At 42.2% G+C, this 21,709-nt stretch overlaps 1 protein-coding gene across 1 annotated transcript in view; it reads left to right on the top strand.

Moving 5' to 3' along the window:
- Positions 1-17,547, top strand: part of LOC107302726 (lysosomal acid lipase/cholesteryl ester hydrolase-like) — a 40,106-nt gene extending 22,559 nt beyond the window's left edge. Inside the window, exons 3-9 of the mRNA XM_029287287.1 lie at positions 5,691-5,889; positions 7,630-7,739; positions 9,314-9,447; positions 10,106-10,246; positions 11,240-11,311; positions 15,290-15,361; positions 16,208-17,547. Coding sequence (XP_029143120.1) covers positions 5,691-5,889; positions 7,630-7,739; positions 9,314-9,447; positions 10,106-10,246; positions 11,240-11,311; positions 15,290-15,361; positions 16,208-16,441 — 962 coding nt within the window. The 3' untranslated portion in view covers positions 16,442-17,547. The remainder of the gene's footprint in view (positions 1-5,690; positions 5,890-7,629; positions 7,740-9,313; positions 9,448-10,105; positions 10,247-11,239; positions 11,312-15,289; positions 15,362-16,207) is intronic.
- The last annotated feature ends 4,162 nt before the right edge of the window (positions 17,548-21,709 follow it).

The following is a 21,709-nucleotide window of genomic DNA, read 5'->3' as shown; positions in this document are numbered from 1 at the left end:
GTGTGGGTAGGGACATCAACTAATTGGGTCAGGTCCATGGCCATCATGGAGGCCATGAACTCCCGAGCCACCTCAGATGCTTCACCTACCGACGGCAGATTGAAATCCCCCATGACTAACAGTCTGGGGGTCTCAATTGCCATCTCGGCTATCACCCCGAGAAGCTCGGGTAGGGCTGCTGATACATAGCGGGGAGCCAGGTATACAATCAGCATGCCCTGCATCCTCCCATGACCCCACTTCACACCTAGGGACTCACAACCGGCAGTCTGCGGCACAGTGGTCTCTCTTGGGTCCAGGCCTTCCTTAATAATAACCGCCACCCCCCCCACCCCGACCTGACTCTCGGCTGGTGAAATGCACAGTAACCTGGCGGGCACATTTCAACGAGGGGCACCCCCCCTCTTGGCCCAGCCAGGTCTCCGTAATACCCGCCAGGTCCGCCTCCCCCTCCAAAACCAAATCATAAATGAGGGGGGCTTTATTAACCATGGACCTGGCATTACACAGCATCAGCCGGAAGCCCAGGCCCTGAGATCCCAAACCCCCTAGGTTGCAAGAGGAGCCATGGAGGCCAGAGCGCGCCACAGCTCGTAAACAGCGGGTGCGCCCTCCCCTAGTGTAATATGGCCCTCTGCTCCTGCCATATCTACCCCTCCCATACACAGTCTCGATGGAATTGCCCTCTGTTAGGCAGACCCTCCCCCCCTCCCCAATTCCAGGACCTACGCCCACCTCGCCGAGGCCATCAGCCGGCCTGGGAGAATTCCCCGATGGGTGATCATCCTCACCCACCACCCTAATTTCGGTTTGCCCACCCCTCTCCCTGGAACCCCTTAACACCCGGACTAAAAATTTAATTAAAAATCCCCTTAAGTATCGTTTCGACCACCTCTCTTGATTAAAAAATCCCTTATAGAGGTGGGCCCTCGTTAACACTGAGGGCCAAACCTGCAAGAGAGGGGACTCTTGCAGGGCATGGAGGTGAGCCGCTAAATACATCACGAGCATGCGAGGTGGTAAACAACTAGTCTTTTAACCCCTGCACAACGGAGCCTTCCATCTCCATGTCCTCCGGCTCGTTGAGCTGCTGCTCGCCCGGCTTCTGCGGCGGCGGTTGCGGGGGCGGCCAAAAGTCAATCTTTATATTCATTTGAACTGCCTAAATCTCCTGATTTCTCCGGCTCTTGACACTCTGGCTCTTCAGCAGCCTCTGGCTATGGGTAATCCAGCAAGCAAGGGTAGCCAAACAGTAACCAGGGGCAGCAATCCAATAAGCCAGGTTTAGCCAAACAGTAACTAGGGCCAGCAATCCAATAAGCCAGGTTTAGCCAAACAGTAACCAGGGGCAGCAATCCAATAAACCAGGTTTAGCCAAACAGTAACCAGGGCCAGCAGTCCAATAAGCCAGGTTTAGCCAAACAGTAACCAGGGTCAGCAGTCCAATAAGCCAGGATTAGCCAAACAGTAATCAGGGCCAGTAGTCCAGTAAGCCAAGTTTAGCCAAACAACAACCAGGGGCAGAAGTGCATGCAGAATTAGAAAGGGCTAAGAGAAGAATAATAAAACAGACCTCCTGAGTAGCAGCTTCTAAGCACTGTTAATAAAGTACGGCAGATGTTGGTAATAGAATTCAAGGACAAGTTCTTTTCTTCTGTTGGGAAGGAGAACCAAATCTTTGTTGATCTCTGTGACTGCAAACACCAAGGCAGGGAACTGCTGGTACGTTGAATTTTACTGCTGGTAAGTTGAGTTGAGTTTTTCTTTGGCAATTTTTCTTTGGCAGTTTCCTTCTCACCAATTGCAAACACATGAATGCAGGAATCATTCAAGTTTGTTGAAGTTTGTTGAGTTTTTCTTTGGCAGTTTTTCTTTGGCAGTTTCCTTCTCACCAGTTGCCTTTCAGATGTTTCCAGTTGCTTAAAATTGTGATTGCCTGTCAATTGCCCTTCAAGCTGCTTTTGAAAGGAGGCGGCCGGGGTGGTGACGTCCTGGCCAGCACAGATATGGCAGAGGTGGTTGACACACTGCAGGCTCGGGAACGAGATGGCGTTTCTCGACCATGTCACCTGAGGATCGTGGGCCCGAAGCCAGGCCATCCCCAGGACCAATGGAAAATGAAGGTCCACCGTCACGTAGAACTGGATCGCCTCCTTGTGGTTCCCAATGGCAAGGCGCAAGGGCTGGGTAGCGAATTTGATGGGCCCCGCCACGAGTTCCCGCCCATCGATAGTCTCGACCCTCAACGGAGGGTCCACCGGAACCAAGGGGACCTTAAAAAGGGCCACAAAGGCCTGGTCCATGAAGTTCGTCATGGCCCCCGAGTCCACCAGCGCATGCGCCTGAAGCCCCTCCGACCAACACCCGGGTGTCCAGAATCAGGTGCTGAGGGGGCTTACAGTCCACAGTCGCCGACTCCGGCGGGACATGGCTATGTGCCTGGCCCAGAGTTTTCCCTAGGCCAGGCCTGGCCCATTTCCCGATTGATCACGTCGAGATTCTGGAACAGGCTTGAGCACCCCACTCCTTTTCCTGGGACACGAGGCGGCAAAATGTCCAGCCTCGCCGCAATAGAGGCACAATCCCCCTTGGCATCTCCGCATCCGCTCCTGGGCCGTCAGTTGAGGTCTGGCTGCTCCGAGCTCCATGGGCTCCTCAGCCGTTGCCACAAAGCGCAGGGTGGTCCAGGGCACTGTCGGTGCAAAATGCGGGGGTGCCAAAGCTGTCGATGGTTCCGGAAGGGGCCGACGAGGCCGTCGCCGTTGAAGGCGGGCGTCGATGCACAGGCACTGGGTCACCAGCGTGTCGAGGGTCAGAGGCACCTCCATCCGAACCAGTTCATCCTGCAGCTCGTCTGAGAGGCCGTCCTGGAAGGCATCCATCAGCGCCGCCTCATTCCAAGCCGAGTCCTGGCCTAGAAGTCGGAACTCAGCAATATAGTCCTGCAGGATGTGTTTCCCTTGGCGGAGGTCTTTGATGCGCCTCGCTGCCATCTGAACGCGGAGGGGGTCCTCATACATCACGCGCAGGTGTTGCAAAAAACCCTGATAGTCCAATAGTAATGGGCTGTTTTGCAGCAACAGGGGCGTGGCCCATCGGGTGGCAGAGCCAGAAAGGGAGCTAATCATGAATGCCACCCGAGCCCGGTCATCCGAAAAATCCTCCGGCCTCATCGCCATGAAGAGTTGGCATTGTCCCATGAAGGCCGGGAACAGCTCCATCTGCCCAGAAAACCTATCTGGCACGTTCACTGGGCATCTCAAACAGAGAGGAGGAGGCGGGGGAGAGGGAGCTGCAGGAGCATTTCCCAAAGCAAGTTGAGCAGTTAATTGTGCCACTTGCTGCTGCAGGAGCTGATTGGCATCTAGCAGCTGCTGTACCTGCTGCTGCAGCTGTTGGTCCATCATGGGTCAATGATGGTTTATGTTCGGGTGATGGACAAGATGTTCTGTCCCCATCTCACACACGCACCCAAACAGCCAGCTGAGGGTTAAATAAACTTCTCAAACACTCCACGCCACTGATAAGGAACTTGGCAGCAACTCCATAGCTGCCTGCCAAGAACTTGTTACTCCGATAACACAGACAAAAATACACACAGTTTGAATAGTCCAGTTGGTAATTAAATCCACAGCAAATAGGCGTTGTGTCCAAAGGTGCAAAGTGATTCGCCAGAGATTTAGCTTTGTCCGTCACAGAGTCCAAATGGCCACCACACTCTCTTTTATAGCCTGTGGGGTGGGGTCCAGTGACTCAGCTTAATCTCTGGCATGCCTCCTTTTCTGCTGCGCACGCTTGTCTCACCTACGATGGCGTGGGTCCAGCCACAACGTATCTTCGTCACTATCCGACGGCTCGGAAACACCTGGTTCCTGGCCAATCTCTTCTCCGTCGGGAGATATCTGAGGCATTGCCAGAGAGGAGGGTCCTGCAGAGAGAGGCCTGGTCATCTCCTCTCCTTCATGTTCGGAGCCTTCTTCCTCCAATAAGATGGGCTCACAGGATGGAACCACAACATCGAGTGCAGTGCCTCTTCACTTGCATACAGTGATTTCCCCATCTCCTGCTTCCATTCTAGTTGGGTGGGCCCCCGTCTCAGGGTCACCTTTCTTGATTTCTTTTCCCACTCGCCTTTCTTTCCAACGCCCATTGACCACCGAGGTTTGTGGTTGTGCGTCTTCACCACCTCTTCTCCTGAGGAATCTGACTCCTCAGATCCCGACATCTGGCAGGTTTTCAGTCGGGGCAGCGGCTCCCTCTCCGGGGGGCTTTCTCTCTTCCCTGCTCCGTCGTCTGACATGGTATTTTTTGCAAAGTCCCCCGGCAAGGTTCTCCCTTCCAGGTGGACTAATTTTGCAGATCCTGTCTAATGTAAGGACCCACCTCACTTTACATCTTAAGAATACAGAAGTCTTGGAATATCTTTTCCAACAGGCATATTTATTAAGAGAAAATGATTGTAGGCGTGCTAGACAGGATCTGAGGAATTCTCTCCAACCCTTCAATGTTTTAAATGTTTTCAAGCAGCCCCCCACCCCACAGTTCTTCCGGGTGACAATCCTCCTCCTCCCTTTTCCCAGACTCCAGGTGTTGCATTGTTCCCCCCTTTTCCCTTACTGCCGGCAAAAGGGAGACTTCAGAGAGGAGTAGATGAAAGGTTATGGCCATATTGTTATGGTCAGTCCTCTTGGTGAGAATCCACATTCAGTCCCTTTGAAGTTTAATGAAGGAAGTTAGAGCCATAAAACCTCTTTGCTCATCCCCCTTCCCCTTCATAGTATGACAGAATCCAGAAAGAGCAGAAATGGGATTTTCCATAGTCGATAACTAGAAATGAAATATAATTGGATTCTGACATTGAGATTTTGATAATCTTACACTCCTCTTTTCAATAAACAGTTTTTAAAAACAAGAATGGTATAATAAAACAGCAAACTATCTCTCTCTCATTTGGATTCTAATTGCTGAAGTTATTTTTTTTACCCATGATTTTAGCTGAAATCCTGTATCATTTATAATGGAAAAAGGTCAAGAATTCAGGAAAATAGTCTCTTAAGAAGACATCTGTAGAATTGTCTATTAAAGAATATTTTAGGATCCAATGGAAGCTTCTCATGAAATGTTTCAAAATAAACAGTGAAGATTTTTTAAAAACTTTCAAAGGTATATCCCATTTAAGAAGCATTGGGGAAATATTTTAGCTATTAAACCTACTTAGTAGATTGAGTCTTGAAAGATTAAGAACAATATATCCTCAATTTGATGCATGTAGATCGTGATACTGTTTAATAGACAATTGATAATCCAGTAGGATAAGCAGTCTAGGCAATTTCTTTTAAAAAAGAAAAGTTCTCCAGTCTTTGCATATAAAAATCTAGATTGGGAGATTATATCATGGTACTGTTGAGAATATATCATAATGTTGGAGACAAAGGAATGGATTTGGGTATGTTTATAGAGTATATCCATTGAATCAATAAAATCTCGGTTCCTAAATTCTATGGATTTAAACACGTAATGATCATGCTTTCATTCCAGTCAGCGTCACCTACAGTATTTTGAACAATAGATTGTGACAATGTATCACAAATGTTGATTCTTTGCAAGATTTATTTGCAACTAATAGTTCAATTGTTTTGCAATCTTCAATGATCTGGCTCATTAAAAAAGCATCTCTTCTTATTTTACAGCTACACGACCTGTTGTGTTTTTGCAACATAGTGTCATTGGAGATAGTTCCCACTGGATTTCTAACCAGCCCTGCAACAGTTTTGGTTTCATATTAGCAGATAATGGTTATGACGTTTGGCTTGGAAATAGCAGAGGAAACACCTGGTCTTCAAATCACAAGATACTGAAACCATGGCAGAAGGAATTCTGGAGCTTTAGGTAAGAAAATCTAAAAGGGATATCAGATGCTTAACTATTAGCTTAAACGATAGAAGCAGGAGGCACTTTATTGTAGTGGGTAAGGCATCAGGCTAGAAACCAGGAAAATATGACTTCTAATTCTATCTTGGGCACGAACTGAGCTGGGTGACCTTAGGCCAGTCAGTCTCTCTTAGTCCCAGAGTACAGGCAATGGCGAACCACTTCTGAAATTTTGCAAAGTAAACTTCAGGGACTTGCCAGGGACAAGTCCCTGAAGTTTACTTGCTTGGAATCAAGACTGACTTGAAAGGATAAGAATTGAATTGAATTGAATTGAATTGAATTGAATATAAAGTAGAACCAGGGATAAAAACTGATCTCTGAGGTTTCCGTCTACTAAGCTTATTCCAATAATAAAATAAATAAAATAAAATAAAAATAATAAAACAGAATTAGGGATGAAAGCTGATCTCTGGGATTTCATTCTGCTAAGCTTATTCCAATTCCTCCCTCAGAATGATATATAAACTTATATAGGAAGAAAAATCAGGTCCAGTTCCAATCCAGGAATAAAATAGAAAGAAGGTTTGTTTATTGATGAGAAGAACCAGCAACAGCATGCAGTTCTGGGACAGCTGACAAAATGGCTGAATGAATGAATGGATCTTTATAGGGTTCTGATCGAGATGCTCCAGGAGGTTGTGCAATGTAGTGAGCCTTGTGCCTTTTGCTGTTCTAATGGTGATGGGTTAATCCTATTATGTTCTAAAGATCATGTCCTGTCCTTAGAATTTGGGTGGGGGAATGTAAATTCTTAGTCCCATCAGCTGTGGGGGCTGAAGTCATTTTGTTTATGAACAGATTAACCCAGTCTTTCTTAATAGGCTTCCACTTGAGGCTTCTGCTTGAGGCTATTAAGAAAGACTGAGGCAGCTTTCTGCTTTTAAGATTTTTCTCCATTTCTCTTTTAGGGGAAATATTCTATCCTGCCTTTTTTTAATATTCCCCCAAATATTTTATTCTCTAGGAGGGGTGCTGATTTCCTACACTTATCACACACAGAGTGATTGTTGACCATTTGCTTCCAGAGAACACTAAGACTAGGTTCAGAAGAGCACCTGAAGAGAAAATTATTTTAATGCTGCACTATCTAGTGATAAATAATGTAAATGTATTTGCTAACTTATTCAATTGACCTTTACATGAATTTGCATATTTTAACCATTTTAATTTTTAATATTTAACATTATCTGGGAAAAATGTAATGATGGAAGTCACATTCAAAGGAGCCAATGCTATTTATTTTCATTTCGCAGGAAGAACAGTTGTCTGTTGTTTGCTTTTCCTGGCTTTAAAAAAGGACTCTGAAACATTTCCTTACTAAACATGCTCTGGCTGCAAAGTCAGCATGTGTGTTCTGCAATGCTTAGACTTTCAACTTTGCTAGCAAAGATTTTAATTATATTCAATCTAGTGATATTCAGTGATTCTAGATTAGGTTCTGGGCTGAGGGTATTAATCTGGTTATACTAGTTCAACAAGAGCTGTAATCTAGGATCCTATTATTTTCTCTTAAGCTTTCCCAACAAACTGATCTTCATTTACATCTTCTAAAATCCTTCTTACACTTGTATGAATACCTTTACAGCTTTTTACCCTGTGGTCCTTTCCATGTGATCAGATGAGCTAATTTTTGAGCAAAATGGCTTAGGCTGGCATTTATAAAGCCATGTGCTTGCTTGCTTGCTTTCTTCCTAGTTTTCATGAGATGGGATACTATGATATTCCAGCAGCAATACACTTTATCCTGAACCAAACCAAACAGCAGCAGCTTTATTATGTGGGCCATTCAGAAGGTACAACTGCTGGTAAGTTACATAGGCAAATCTATGAGCAGGGATGAATGAGGAAAACTATTACAGTCTACATATTGCAATTGTGCAACTTGCCGTGTACAATTTGAGAATGCATTTTTCCTGGCAAATACTTTATGGAGGCCAACTTCTGAATTCTTATTAATCATGAACCTCTTTGCAATGCTTAGCTCATCTAACCCAGCTCTTCCTCTGTAAGAGTTTTTTGCAATAAGTTTTGCCACACTCTACAAAAAGATAAGCCTAGGCAAAGCTTTTTTTCTCATAGAACGCCCAGAACGGAGTTCCGGCACCTTTTTTGGATGGAACTTTGTAGGGTAGGCAAGGCGGGTTGTATGACATGTGTGAGTTCCGGCACCTTTTTTTTTTTTTTTTTTTTTTAGAAAAAAAGCACTGAGCCTAGGAATTTTGCATGTAAACAATGTGTTCTAACATGAAATGATAGCCCTGAAATGATAGATTTACACGACCTGGCCCATCCTCTCAGCACTGTGAGGAGAGCGCCCTGCTGCCTGCCAAAACTTGGCAGGCTGGGGGTTGGGTGGCATTGCACAGGTAACGTCAACTCTCATGCTTCTCATGCCATCCCCTCCCCCGAAGCCCACCAAGCCGGATATGTAAAGTAGACGAGGGCCATTTTCTGGCCACTTCCAGGCGATGGTGCATTTCTTCATTCCTCATGAAGGCTGACACCTTCCCAGCTGTGTTTCTTGCCTGTTTTTCTCCCTCCCTATCTCAAATATTTTCCAGCCACTCTGTTTTGAAGGAAGGAAGGAAGGAAGGAAGGAAGGAAGGAAGGAAGGAAGGAAGGAAGGAAGGAAGGAGATTGGAATGAGAGGGAGGGAGGGTCTGAGGGAAGTCCTGCCTTAGTCCTGCCCTGCTGCCTTTTTGGATCCCCTTGCCCCCTCCTCCTGGCCTATCCTAGGGGTCCCATCCTATAGCGAAGGATGCTTTAGTTACAAAGCCGGGTCTCCTTGCATGGAGAGGGAGTGGGCCTCCCTATGATCCACTCACTTTGCCCTCCTACACCCACCATGAGCAACCTGGCTAAGGAGAGTGAGCACAGCAGCAGCCTTGAGGAGGAGGTAAGAGCAACTGGGCAGCCCCTTGGGGAAGTGGGCTGGGCTAGGTGCCATGGGAGCTCGAGGGCCGGGCCGGGCATTTGACCTCTGCTGCCCAGGGCTCCGGGAAGTCTGCGCCACTGTCCAGCTCCCTCCTACGGTCTGAGAGGGATGGGGAGGCTCCTCCCTGGTGCTCACCCCAGTCCCACCCCCCTCTGCTGGAGAACCTCGGATCTGCCCCAGTCCTGCCCAGGCCCCCACAGGCACCCTGATGTGAGTGACGTCAAGCTGGCCATGCCCACCCAGAAAGCCACATCCATCTCAGCCACGCCCACCCAGTAGGCTGCACCCACCCTGGCCACACCCACCCAGCTCCATTAGGGCAACAACAGTGCTGATGTGGCCCTCAATGAAATTGAGTTTGACACCCTTGGTTTAGAGTAAAACTTTGCTCTCCTCTACAGTTGAAGAGGCCCAGTTTCTTTGCAAAATCTTTTATTTCTTCAGGTTTCATCTCATTCTCTACTTGGCCAGAACTGGCTGAAAAAATCAAGGTCTTTTTTGGAATGGGACCTATAGCTACACTAACATATGCTACAACTCCTGTATTAAAAATAAAGCTCAATAAATCGCTATTTCATGTAAGTGCTTTTGGGATCTGTTGATGCATAATACAGTCTAGTGCATTATTCCAAAGAAAGAAACAGTAAAGTAATGAAAGGTGGGCATAGCTTGAAAAGGAGGTCAATCATCCAAAGAGAGTCGGAATGTAATGCCTTTTTTTCTTTTTTTCTTTTGCCCCACACTTTTCCCTTCCCTTTTTTCTCCCTTATTTTCCTAATATTTTCTTTTGTATTTTTGTATTTTATATTATAAAAAAAAAAACCAAGAATTAAAAAAAAGATTTTATGTTTTTTAATATCTGGGAGCCACTAGAGTTGGGTGAAAAATATTTAAAATAAGATAAGATAAAAACTTCATAACTGACTACAGGTTGTTTTTAGGAAAAAAGCATTAAAAATCCTTATATGGTATGTGAAGATTATCATATACCTATATTTCATTAATATACTTTTATTTACAATAGCTAAATTAAATGAACTTTTGTTTTTTCTTGTCCACTTTTTCGAATTTCAACTCATGTATAGCATGCAAAGATCCAGTTTGTGTATTCCTGAACTAAGAAGTTTTTCTTTCTTAAATTTATGGTTTATAGTGGTTTATAGTGGATGATATTTGATCTGGCTTAATTCTATCAGTTCCAATTAATTAATGAATAAATTAATTAATATATTTCAGACACTGTTTGGCTACAAAGGAATTTTGCAGTATCCTACTTCTATGAGAAAGCTAATGGTTGCATTTTGTAATTTTCAACCTAAAATCTGCGAATGTGCATTTTCTTTTATAGCTGGTTCTAACACTCCCAATTGCAACATGGTATGTATAAAGGAAAACTGGGTCAGGCTTGGTTTCTATTAAACATGTTTGCAATGCCGGTTGCAAAATAAAACTTTTACTTAAATTAAGGCAAAGCATGGTCCACGAGTCAAATCTCACCTGCCACCTGGTTTTTATATGGCCTCCGAGCTAAGCATGGATGGGCGGGTGGGCAGCAGATCACAAAGCCCAAGACTCTGGGATTTGGAGCAGAGCTAAGAGACAAAGATGGGAAATTCTGGGCAGCAGGGGGCGATCTCTTGAGCCCTTACTGGGCCAGCATTGTCCAATGCCTGATGCGCTCCCTAGCCTGCAGACCTGCCAGCCACTCACATGGAGGCAGGGTGAAGGGGATAAAATCTGGCCATTTACAGAAAAGGTTTGTAAGCCCTTAGATTAAACCCTTTCTCGAATTTTAAATAAGGCAAAGTTGAGCTTTACTATTAACCTTTGCATTTCAAGATTTCCTGAAAGAAAGAATTAATTTTGTGCAAAAGGTTTAGAATAGGAGAGGTAACTGTGTTCATTATATTTGAACTGAGAATTTTCCAAGTTGCTTTTAGCAAATATCATTCCAATAGAATTGAAGAATCAAGCTTTATGATGTTCACAAAACTAATGACTTGTATCTAATGTCAGCAAACTGGAATGAGAATTGTCTGAAAACTAAAAATACAAAGCACATAGGCTGCATTCTGAGCTGCCACTTTATCTTTCTGGCTAGTTGCAGGATAACAAATGGCTAGAGTCATCCAAGACTATTGATGTATTTGCAATTAACTTCAAAATTAACTCCAGTTTAATTATGAAAATTAAATCTACTGCACTGCACAGAACAAGAAAGTATCCTGGATTGGGGATGTTCATCAATTGTATAAGATCTATTCATGAATGTAAATAGGTCCAAAAATTTAGAAAAGCCCTTATTGAATTTTTACTATACAGCAGATGCAATTAATTAGGGAAATAAGTTGAACGATTGTTTTATTTCAGAGTCGTATGGATGTGTATGTAGCACATTCTCCTGCTGGAACATCTGTGCAAAACATTTTTCACTGGAAACAGGTAAGTTATTGTATCATGGATTGAATCCAGTTCTAACCATACGTAGAAGACATCTGTTAATCATTGTACTATATATGGGTTGCTCCAAACTAACTCTGGATCCAGTGGAGCCATGTGTGAATTGATTAAACATTTCCAGCACCAGGTGACTTCCGGTTTTGGAATGCGGCAACGCCGGTCGTGCCTGGAAACTTCTCTCCAGGCCGTCCGGAGTTTCCTTCGCTGGTAGACCCCCTAGGGGGTCGAAAGTCGCCCTGGAGGGGTGACCACCGAGGAGGAGGCTTGCTGGTAGATAGGGGGCGGCAGCTTCCCCCGAGTCTCCAGCTTCTCCTTAGGGCCGACGGAGCAAAGATCAGCTGCAAGATGGCCGATCACCCTGCTGCACCAGCCGAAAGTCACATCGTCATCTAAGCGTTAAAGACCCACCGTGGATGATCCGGGTGAGACTCCCTTTGTTCCTCTCCATACCCCTGCTGTTTTTGCCTGTAGAAGCTGTTTGTGATATTATTTCCCCGTCTGGAGAAAGCGGCTTTAGTAATTGTGGGAACAAACGCGTTTTACAAAAAGGACAGAAAAAATAAATAAATATTCATTTAAAGACTATATTCTATTCCTACTTACATTGTGCTGTAGAAAAACTGTTTTTTGTGTTCTTTGGAGCAGTATTATATTGGCAGAGTACTTCTTTTTCTATTCTCCCTTTAAAAGATAGAAAAAAAGAAAAAAATGGCATCTGAAGAAGTCTTTTTAGCTCACTGAGGACACCTACTGGTCAAAAGTTAATATTGGATTGTTGTTTATTTGGAGATGAGAGAGCTTTGGCCTTCAAACTGTTTTTCAAGAAAAAAGATAATTTGAGCTAGCTGTGTGATCTGTGGGGGTGGACAATGTTCAATTGTAACCTTCACTAAAAAGGAAAAGGATTTTTCTTCAACTATTGCTAAAATGGAGAAGCCTCAATCACATTTAAACTGTAAACTTATACTGGAAAAGATCTATGAGGTTAAAGAAGAAATATGTACTACAATAAAAGAGGCTACTACAGAACTAAGAGCCAGAATCTCTACTTTAAAACTTAAAACTGACTCCCAGAATACACTTGACTACTCTACAAAACAGATTATACAAGAAGAGGCTTTAACTGAGGATAAGGAGAATCCTACTTTGCCTTACAAGCAAGACCAGGAAAAGCAAAGGTTGAACATTGGATTTCTGAAGCAATGAGGCTTTATGGACAAGAGAAACAGAGGATTAAATCAGAGATCAAGATGGTCTGTATCGAATCAAGTGACACTACAAGCAACAAAAAGAGACCTATTATCTGGAAGGGAAACTCTTTTATGGAAACCTAACTGGCAAAAGAGAAAAGCTAGAATAAGATTGAAAAATGAAATTTAAAATTTCTTAAATTGGATTAAAGGCAACCTAGAACTATGGACTAATGTAAGGACTGAGATTTTGAGTATGAAGTAAAAAGATGTCTTAGAGTTGGAGTGAATCAATAATTAATTGAATGTTAATTAAATAAAATGACTTGTTTGTCCTATAACGTGTGAAATTTAAACTCTACTTAAAGGATTTAAATGATGTAAGGTTTGATATTAATTTGTTAACTCAAAGAGATTGATCAAGTGAAGGATTAGATATCTATAGAATAGTTTGATAAATACATATATTTAGAAGTGTCTAGGATAGATTAATATTTTTGTTTAAAAATGAGATATCTTTCTATATAAGGGATTAAACACAAATTCGAATACTAGGAATGTTCTTTTTAGAATGTTAGGTTTATTTCTATGAAAATTATGATGTAATGGAATGACGAAAATTGAAGAGATGTCTCAGATTTGAAGTGAACTAATAGTTAATTGAAATTTAATAAGATGATATGATTTTCTGATGATATGGATATTATTAGTCATGATATTTAATTGGAGATTTGAATTTTGTTTAATGAAATGACATGATTTTAGGTATGATATTATTTTTCTTAGCTTGAAGAGATAGATCAATTGATAGATTTGATAGGTACAGGATAGATTAATATTTTACTCTAAATAAGGGAGATTAATGGAAGAAGAAACAAATAAGATTTTGATAAAATTAAGAAAGTAGAATATATGTGGAAGAGATATTTGAACTGAAAATGTTTTTATTTAAAGTTAATTTGATTATGTTAGAAATTGATGAAGCTTGAAAACAGGTTCAGGTTGAATAAATTTAAGCTAGAATTGGATATTTTAAATATACTATGCTATTTGAGGGAAAAAGAGAGGGAATATTTGATGTATTGATTATATTATGTATATATGTCTTGTTTTAAGATGCTTGATTACCCCAGCACCGTGGTGTGTCCTGAATATGTTGCCTTAAGAATTTAAAAAACCAATACAATTTGTTTAAAAAAAAAACATTTCCAGCACCAGGGACTATCCTAATTAAAATACAACCTAATAAATCACATCCATACATATACACCCATTATACCAGCAATACTAGACACAAATAGAATGAGTTAGAATAGAATGAGTCAGGACAAATAAATCAACTAAACAAATATATTTAAGTATATAATTTATAAATTCCATTGATATAATTAAATTATACCTAAGGAGATCCATTCATGATCATCTAGTGGCAGAAAGGGAGAAAACAAATTGAATGTCTAAAACAACTCAATCTACAGATGCATTTCAGGTTTAAGGATTTTTTTAAAAAAAATAAAAATTGATAAAACATTACTGACTAAAGTAAAAAAAATTGGCTAAGAAGAAGAGCACTAGATCAGAGAAAGCAAACTAAAACTGTAAGGTTTGTAACATTACTCAAAACTGTCTCCTTTGGGGATAATAATCTGCAGCTTGTAATATCTGGAACTACTACATTCAGTTCATTCAGCATATGATGTTAGCATATAGTTTTTCTGTTTATGCTACAATTTTTATTGTTTGTATAGAAAGTCTCCAGGTTAAGACTGTCCTGCTTTAAGGATGAACCATAGTTAAGAACGGAGCTTATCCTAGCAAAATTCAAGTTAAGCACACAATGATTCAGGTTAAATACACAATGCTTCAATTTCATTAAATAATATTACTTATACAGAATTAAACAGTAATACTGTTCTGGGTTACATACAAATTTGAGCTAAGGACAGACTTAATTGAACGTGTTCTTGAATTGGGGACTGCCTGTGTACAGCACTTTCTACATAAAGCATGTTTCAAAGTTTTTTAAATAGAAAATTTTCTAAGTTCCATTTTGGAAAATTATAAAAATTAAATCTAGTATTGCTATTGAAGTAACTATAACAGTAAGTTGGAAATATTGGGATGATCATATTGTTATAAAATTGCTGAAATAGATATTGTGACTGTTTGAATATTGTAGGCTATCACTAGCCTAAGTCATTTAAGTTATGGTCGCATTAGAATAAATTGTCCTTTTATTTTGTTGAGGTTGAAGTGTGAGTAATATTGCTTTGATACATATGAATTTATTTATTTCCTTTACAGATTTGCCCATCTATATACACACTATCTGTACTTTATTTACTTTATTGTAAACTGACTAAAGTCACATATAGTATACAGAAAATATCTCTCTCTCTCTCTCTCTCTCTCTCTCTCTCTCTCTCTCTCTCTCTCTCTCTCTCTCTCTCTCTCTCTCTCTGCAATCTTGGGCATCAAACCAGATTTTCAAGGTCTTGCAGAAGACCAGCATGGATGGGACCAATCCAGCCCACAGCTGATGGTACCCAGGCATAATCTCCTGCTGGATGGGACAGATAGAGACCACTGGGGACAGTCCATAAGTAACTCAGTGCTAAGCCATGAAGAGTTTTAAAGGTGACAACCAGGACCTTGAGTTGCATCTGGAAGCCAATGTAGCTTGTATAGTAGTCAACTAAACATGGTGTCATGTTATCAAAATGATGGTAATATTTTATTCAGTTTTGTAATTACATACTATTGATTACAGATCCATAATAAAAAAGGGTTTCAAGCATACGACTATGGCACTAAGGAAAAGAATATGGAGAAGTATAACCAGGTATGAGAATAAAACAGTTTTCCTGTGAAATATGTTTGTAGCTTTTAGATCAGAATGTTTTCCCTATTAGATGTGTTGTAGATGGCTAGAATTTTTTTTCCACTTTGTTTCAAATTTTGCAGGCTGAGGTTGAGCAAAATAAGGAAAGTGCATCAAAGTGACTGTAAATGTAGAGAAATATTTCTTACCTTCCCAATCTGAAGACAGTCAACACCTAAATGTAATTTAGACTTATAGACCACCCTGTAGAGCTTTATAGACTCTCTGGGTGGTTTGCAATGTAGAAGCATTATTTGCAAATTGCTCCCAACAATCTGCGTCTTTGTTTTATCAGCCTCAGAAGGATGGGAGGGTGAGTCAACCTTGAGCCCATTCAGGATCAAACTCCTGGCTACGGGAAGAGTTTGCCTGCAATATATTGCACTTTAACTACTGTGCCACTAGGGATTCTTTACATCAGCAATTGCATCACTAATTTAAGCTAGCATGTTTTCTTTTAGACCAATGGCAGAATGTCCTGCCCTTTCTGGGGCTCTGAGCTGATCAGCTATGCATTGAAGGCAAACATCAGAGTTTAAAAAAACATGTCTAACACACACACACACACACACACACACACACACAGAGAGAGAGAGAGAGAGAGAGAGAGAGAGAGAGAGAGAGAGAGAGAGAGAGAGAGAGAGACTCAGTTTCATTACAGGTTTGGTGTTTGCACTGAGTTCTAGGAAGTCCTACTACTTTGCTTGCTCACTGACTTTTTTTAAAGTGGTAATTTGCAATATTTTATATGTTGTATCTTTTCCAGAGAGGTTTTTGACTAATTAGGTTTGTTGCTTTTCTTCTCAGATGACTCCTCCTGTATACAAGATAGAAGATATAAAAATACCCATTGCACTCTGGTCTGGTGGAAATGACTTATTTGTGAACATAAGAGATGTCGAGGCATTAATAGCGCGGCTTAGTAACGTCATTTATCACCAACATGTTCCTGAATGGCAACATCTGGATTACATTTGGGGACTGGATGCAATTGAGATTATGTACATGCGTATCATTGAGATAATGAAAAGTTATGCATGATTCCTCAGCAGTGATGTACAGAGAAAGCATGTTGTATAATGACAATTTAAAAACACACCTTAAAGTCTTAATGCAGCTGAGCTGATTAGTTAGTTGAAGAAATATTTGCAATCTGACTGAACAGTTTCCCTAAATGGTATTTACATTAACTCACGTCTTCAAACTGTTCCCATATCCTCTGAATTTTTTACCTTATTCCTCTGTAATTGAGAAACAAATTAAATTCTCATAGATCATCAAGAGATTTCCTTTTTTTAATTTGGATGCCCATCATAACAGCAATACTAAGTTATAGTACTAATAAAATGGGGTAGCAGTAGAAAAGAATAAAAGTTTGCTAAACACGTTGATATGCCTTCTGCTAGATGCAAACTTGCTGGATAAGTTCTGGGGAGAAGCACACTTCACAAAGCCAGTCTGCAAAAGGAAAGGAAAACTCCATATGGAAGGGGAACAAGTCTACTCTATCAGAGCTAAAGGCATTTGGTGGCAAGTGTTATGCACATATCCCTAAAGAAAAATAAAAGAAATTAAATGGCACATTTGGAGTAAAAGCTTAACAGGTTTTAGATTCAGATCCTGGATAAGTAAATACAGATAGAGTTGTTATTTTAATGAAGAAATAATTCTGAAAAAATAACCCAAGATGAGTTGCGGGATTCGGATTCTGGTCCAAACCAGCCTAGATTTACTAGTAGCACCCAAATCTATGATTCAAAAGGGGCTGCTGCCATATTGTAAGAACAAGAACCAGAATTAAAATCTAAAAGATCCCTAACATCTAATAAAGGAATCCCACCAGACATTAATGTGCAATACCACTATAGGAAGGATGTGCCCAATCCCACAGAACTACCAAAAGGCCAGAAAGCCATGGGCTATGTAATGTATTGATGTGAATTACTTGGAAATGTTGAAAAAATTATCATAAGACTCTGTCAGTTAAGTGCCAGACTTTCTGTCTACCTGCTAATTAACTTGTGTTAAAGCGGAAACTAATACTTGAATCCTATTGGCCGCCGCCTAATTTCTGAGTGTATAAATAGGGGTGGACCGGCAGTTATCCAGGCTTCTGTTTAAACCTTAAATAAAGAGTTGTCGTTGCACCTGCTGCTTCGTCAATGCCTCACCGATCACCAAACATCAGGCTACATCATGGTACTCATAGTTATATGCCACACCACAAATCTGGGTTAACAAAATGCTGAATACAAAATCATGAAGAGGACTGTGATAGTTTTGTGCATGCAGTTAAAGATGCAAGCATCCATTTAGTGTAGGACCAGTCAGAAAACTACAGATGGAGCACTTAAATATTAAGATAGGCTTTTTTTAATGTGATTTGAGGGAAGAGATTTATTTATGCTAGTCACCAGGTTTGAAAGAACCAGGAAAAGAAAACTGGTGTATAAATTGCAAAACAACAATAATATATATGGGTTAAAACAGCAAACACAGTTCAGCTACACAGTGCTGACTGGCTCACTCACTCACTGTGGTTTAGTGAGTTTATTAATATTAATATTCCCCAGCAATTCCCTTTAACAAAACCCAGAATTTTCCCATTAAGTCCAGACATGGACAGACCAAGGTTAGTCCACATAACAATGGCCAAATAGTCCACAAAGCACTTGAAAGTTTCTCAAACAAAATAACTCCACCAGACCAACTTAAATACACCAGAGAAACTTAAATCCACACACAAGAGAGCTCACAAGGCAAGAAAAGTCCAGAGTTTTCAAGGCATGATTCCATTACAAACACTGTGTCAATCCAGAGTGAAGTAGGAATCACAACAATCAGAAAACACATAGCTATGAAACAACACATTGTTCCCAGCAATGCGTCCCTCTGTCTGCTGTAGTAAATAACCAGCTTCAAGTGCAGCCCATCAAGACGGTCAGGGCTTTCTCCTCTTGAGTAGTCTGGCTGACCTTTTCTGCTCCTGCCTTTTCTCTGCCCTTCTCAGATCAGATGCAGAAGGCAGTTCCTCCTCTTTGCTGGGTGTCTGCAACTACAAGCTTTTCCCAGCTGGAGCCTTAGCCAAATCCCTTCTGGATGGCCATTCATAGCCATCAATCAATTCAGTTTCTGACATGCCAGGGATCAGCTCATCCTCCCTCAAGCTGACATCTAAAGAGGTATCTGGGGAATCATCCAAGGGAGTCATCACATACATTAAATCAAATGTTATAAAGCATGGACATTGAACAGAGAAATGCTGTTCCATGCTTACTGTAATTGCGGGTGGGAATGGCCTTGGGAGATGGGTGGAAAAGCCACAAACTAGGGGGGGAAGGTAAAGGTAAAGGTTTCCCCTATCCAGTTGTGTCTGACTCTAGGGAGCAGTGCTATCTTTGTTTCTTAGTCAAGGGAGCCAGCATAGTCTGAAGACAATTACATGGTCATTTGGCCAGCAAAAGTATACACCGAGATACATGGAACAGCAGCTGAGTCCACAGAAGAGTTGGGGATGTCTCAGAAGGTACTTTCCTTGGACTATAAAGGTGAGGGAGGAGGGAGAGATATACTTTCAGACTTGCAAGATTCTGTTAATGTAATCTTATAATAAGTTAGAACTAGTATTACTGAGTGTGCTTTTTGTCTAGACAACCTCAAAGGCTGACACTTATATACAAGAGTTAAAAATGGAAGTTGCATTTGGTTTACTTGCAGACAATGAAAGAGACAAGCGGCAGATAGTGGGGAATTTAAATAAAGAAGCAGAAGTAAAGCATCTTGGAGATATTAGTCACTAATCTTGGAAATGAAATAAAAAAGGACAAATGTGGTAGATGTCAAGTCTGCTAACATTGGATGTTCTTGCTTGCCATATGTGAAGAAGCAAACATATCTTATTTAGCCTACATATCACTTCAAGGGTTAAAGCAGACATTGCTAGCCATATGAATGGGGAGGAATGCCTGTGAATAATAACATTATCTTAGCATAGCACAGCCAAGGTCAAAGTAACAGCAGAGCGCAATAGCAGAGAATAGAGGGGGGAGCGACTCACACTTCAAATTAATTGGAGCATATGATTGATGACTGTGAAAGGAGGGAGGGAGTTGTGCTTTGTCACGAGTGCTAGGGTGGGGGGGGTTCAGTTTTTGGCTTTCCTTTGTTCGTGCCGAATCGTGTAATCTATTAAAGGATTCTTTAAGGTAATTAAGCCTCAAAGTTCTTTGAAAAGTTACTTCTTTCAGAACCATGTCATTAAGCCAAAAACTCAAAACTTTTAAAACCATTTAGGGGTCCCTTACCCCAGTCACTATCCCTAAAATAACGGGGATAGTTTGACAAAGATAAGGGGAAGATCTCACCATGGAAGGAGAGGAAAGGCCTGAGGCCAGCATCCCTCCAGCCGCAACCTCCCCAGGAGGGGGAGCGACAGCAGCAGCAGCTTCCCCACTGAAGGGAGCAACAGCTAATCAGCTGGAGGAAAAGAAATCCTTGCAAACTCTCCAACTGGGAGCAAGGCCAAAGCTGTCCGGAGAACTAATCTGGTCGTCAGGCTGGGAAAAGCCGAGCGAAGGCTCTGCAGGTTTCCACACAGCCCTGCCAGCAGTGGAGACCCAGTGGAGAACTGCCCGGCCGTCTGTCACCGAAGACTTGGGTGAGTGGAGATGCCCACCTGCAGTTCGCAGTAGTTCATTAGACTACCTGGCAGAGAGATTTGAAGAGTTAGAAGTGCAGAGCGAAGAGCAGCTTCCGTTGAGAAAGGCCCCCAGCCCCACCCTTGCAGAGCAAATAGCTTTTCAACCCCTGGGGTCCCCTGCCAAGGCCTCCAGCCCCACAGAGAGAGAGACCCCCAGTCCGGGCCCCTTACAGCAAGGTGAAATCAAGCAATCCCCACAGAAGAGTGGTCACCTATCTCTGAGCCTAAATCAACTAATAGAGGCTTTGCAGCAGCTTGAGGGGAAGCAGAGGCCAGAAGAGCTACAACCGGTGAGCTTACCGATTAGAGATGCCCAGCAACAAGCCCCTGAACTGGGAAATCCCCACCTCCTTCTGTTAGGTCTGAAAGAACAATTTGAGGACCCATCCATGGCCCTCAAAGCAGCAAGACAAATTCACAAAATAAAACAAGCCGGAAGGCCTGCCCTGGAGTATGTGCGGGAGTTCCGCAAGTTAGCAGGCCGAACAGAGGGGTGGTCCGAACAATCCCTAGTTCAATACTTTGTTGAGGGATTAGACGATCATCTCTCTCAGGCCTGCATCTACCGCGAAATACCCGATCGGCTACAGGATCTGTCCTTCGTCTAAGGGGGGCCGGATGTCAAGTCTGCTAACATTGGATGTTCTTGCTTGCCATATGTGAAGAAGCAAACATATCTTATTTAGCCTACATATCACTTCAAGGGTTAAAGCAGACATTGCTAGCCATATGAGTGGGGAGGAATGCCAGTGAATAATAACATTATCTTAGCATAGCACAGCCAAGGTCAAAGTAACAGCAGAGCGCAATAGCAGAGAATAGAGGGGGGAGCGACTCACACTTCAAATTAATTGGAGCATATGATTGATGACTGTGAAAGGAGGGAGGGAGTTGTGCTTTGTCACGAGTGCTAGGGTGGGGTGGGGTTTCAGTTTTTGGCTTTCCTTTGTTCGTGCCGAATCTTGTAATCTATTAAAGGATTCTTTAAGGTAATTAAGCCTCAAAAGTTCTTTGAAAAGTTACTTCTTTCGAAACCATGTCAGTAGGTTCTTTCCTGCTCAAAATCGAAATATAATAGAGGAAAAAATTTCTCAGTGAGGCAAAGAAGTTGCAAAAGTAAACAATTCAAGTTGGCAAAAAATGAACAGTACCCGACAACTGTAGGAACACAGTGTTTTCCTGAAAGTAAGACCTACCCTGAAAATAAGCTCTAGTTTTGGGGTGAGGCATATATCTAAATATCAAGCTAGGGGGGGTGAGGGGGTGGACCTGTCCCACGAACCCCACACCCACTTACCTTGTAGTCAGGCCTCTCCTCGCCGGCCCACTTCTTCTCTAGCATCCACAGGCCTGCATTCCACAGTCAGGCCTTTCCAGAAGGCCACTGCAGCCGAGAACCAAGCTATGGATTCCATAGCTTGGTTATTGGCTGCAGAGGCCTTCTGGAAAGGCCTGACTATGGAATGCAGGCCTGAGCTCCATTCTAAACTACAGAATGAAGCTTGTCCTTCAGCCTCAGAAGAAGTGGGCCAGCTGGGCGGGGCTGTCGGTGCCAGAGGTGAGTGAAAAAGACACCTCCTGAAAATAAGTCCTGGTGCCTCTTTTGGAGG

The sequence above is a fragment of the Protobothrops mucrosquamatus genome, unplaced genomic scaffold (genome assembly GCF_001527695.2).
Source record: "Protobothrops mucrosquamatus isolate PMUCROS unplaced genomic scaffold, P.Mucros_1.0 scaffold_284, whole genome shotgun sequence".
Classification (NCBI taxonomy): domain Eukaryota; kingdom Metazoa; phylum Chordata; class Lepidosauria; order Squamata; family Viperidae; genus Protobothrops; species Protobothrops mucrosquamatus.
This window is presented reverse-complemented; position numbering and strand designations above follow the sequence as displayed.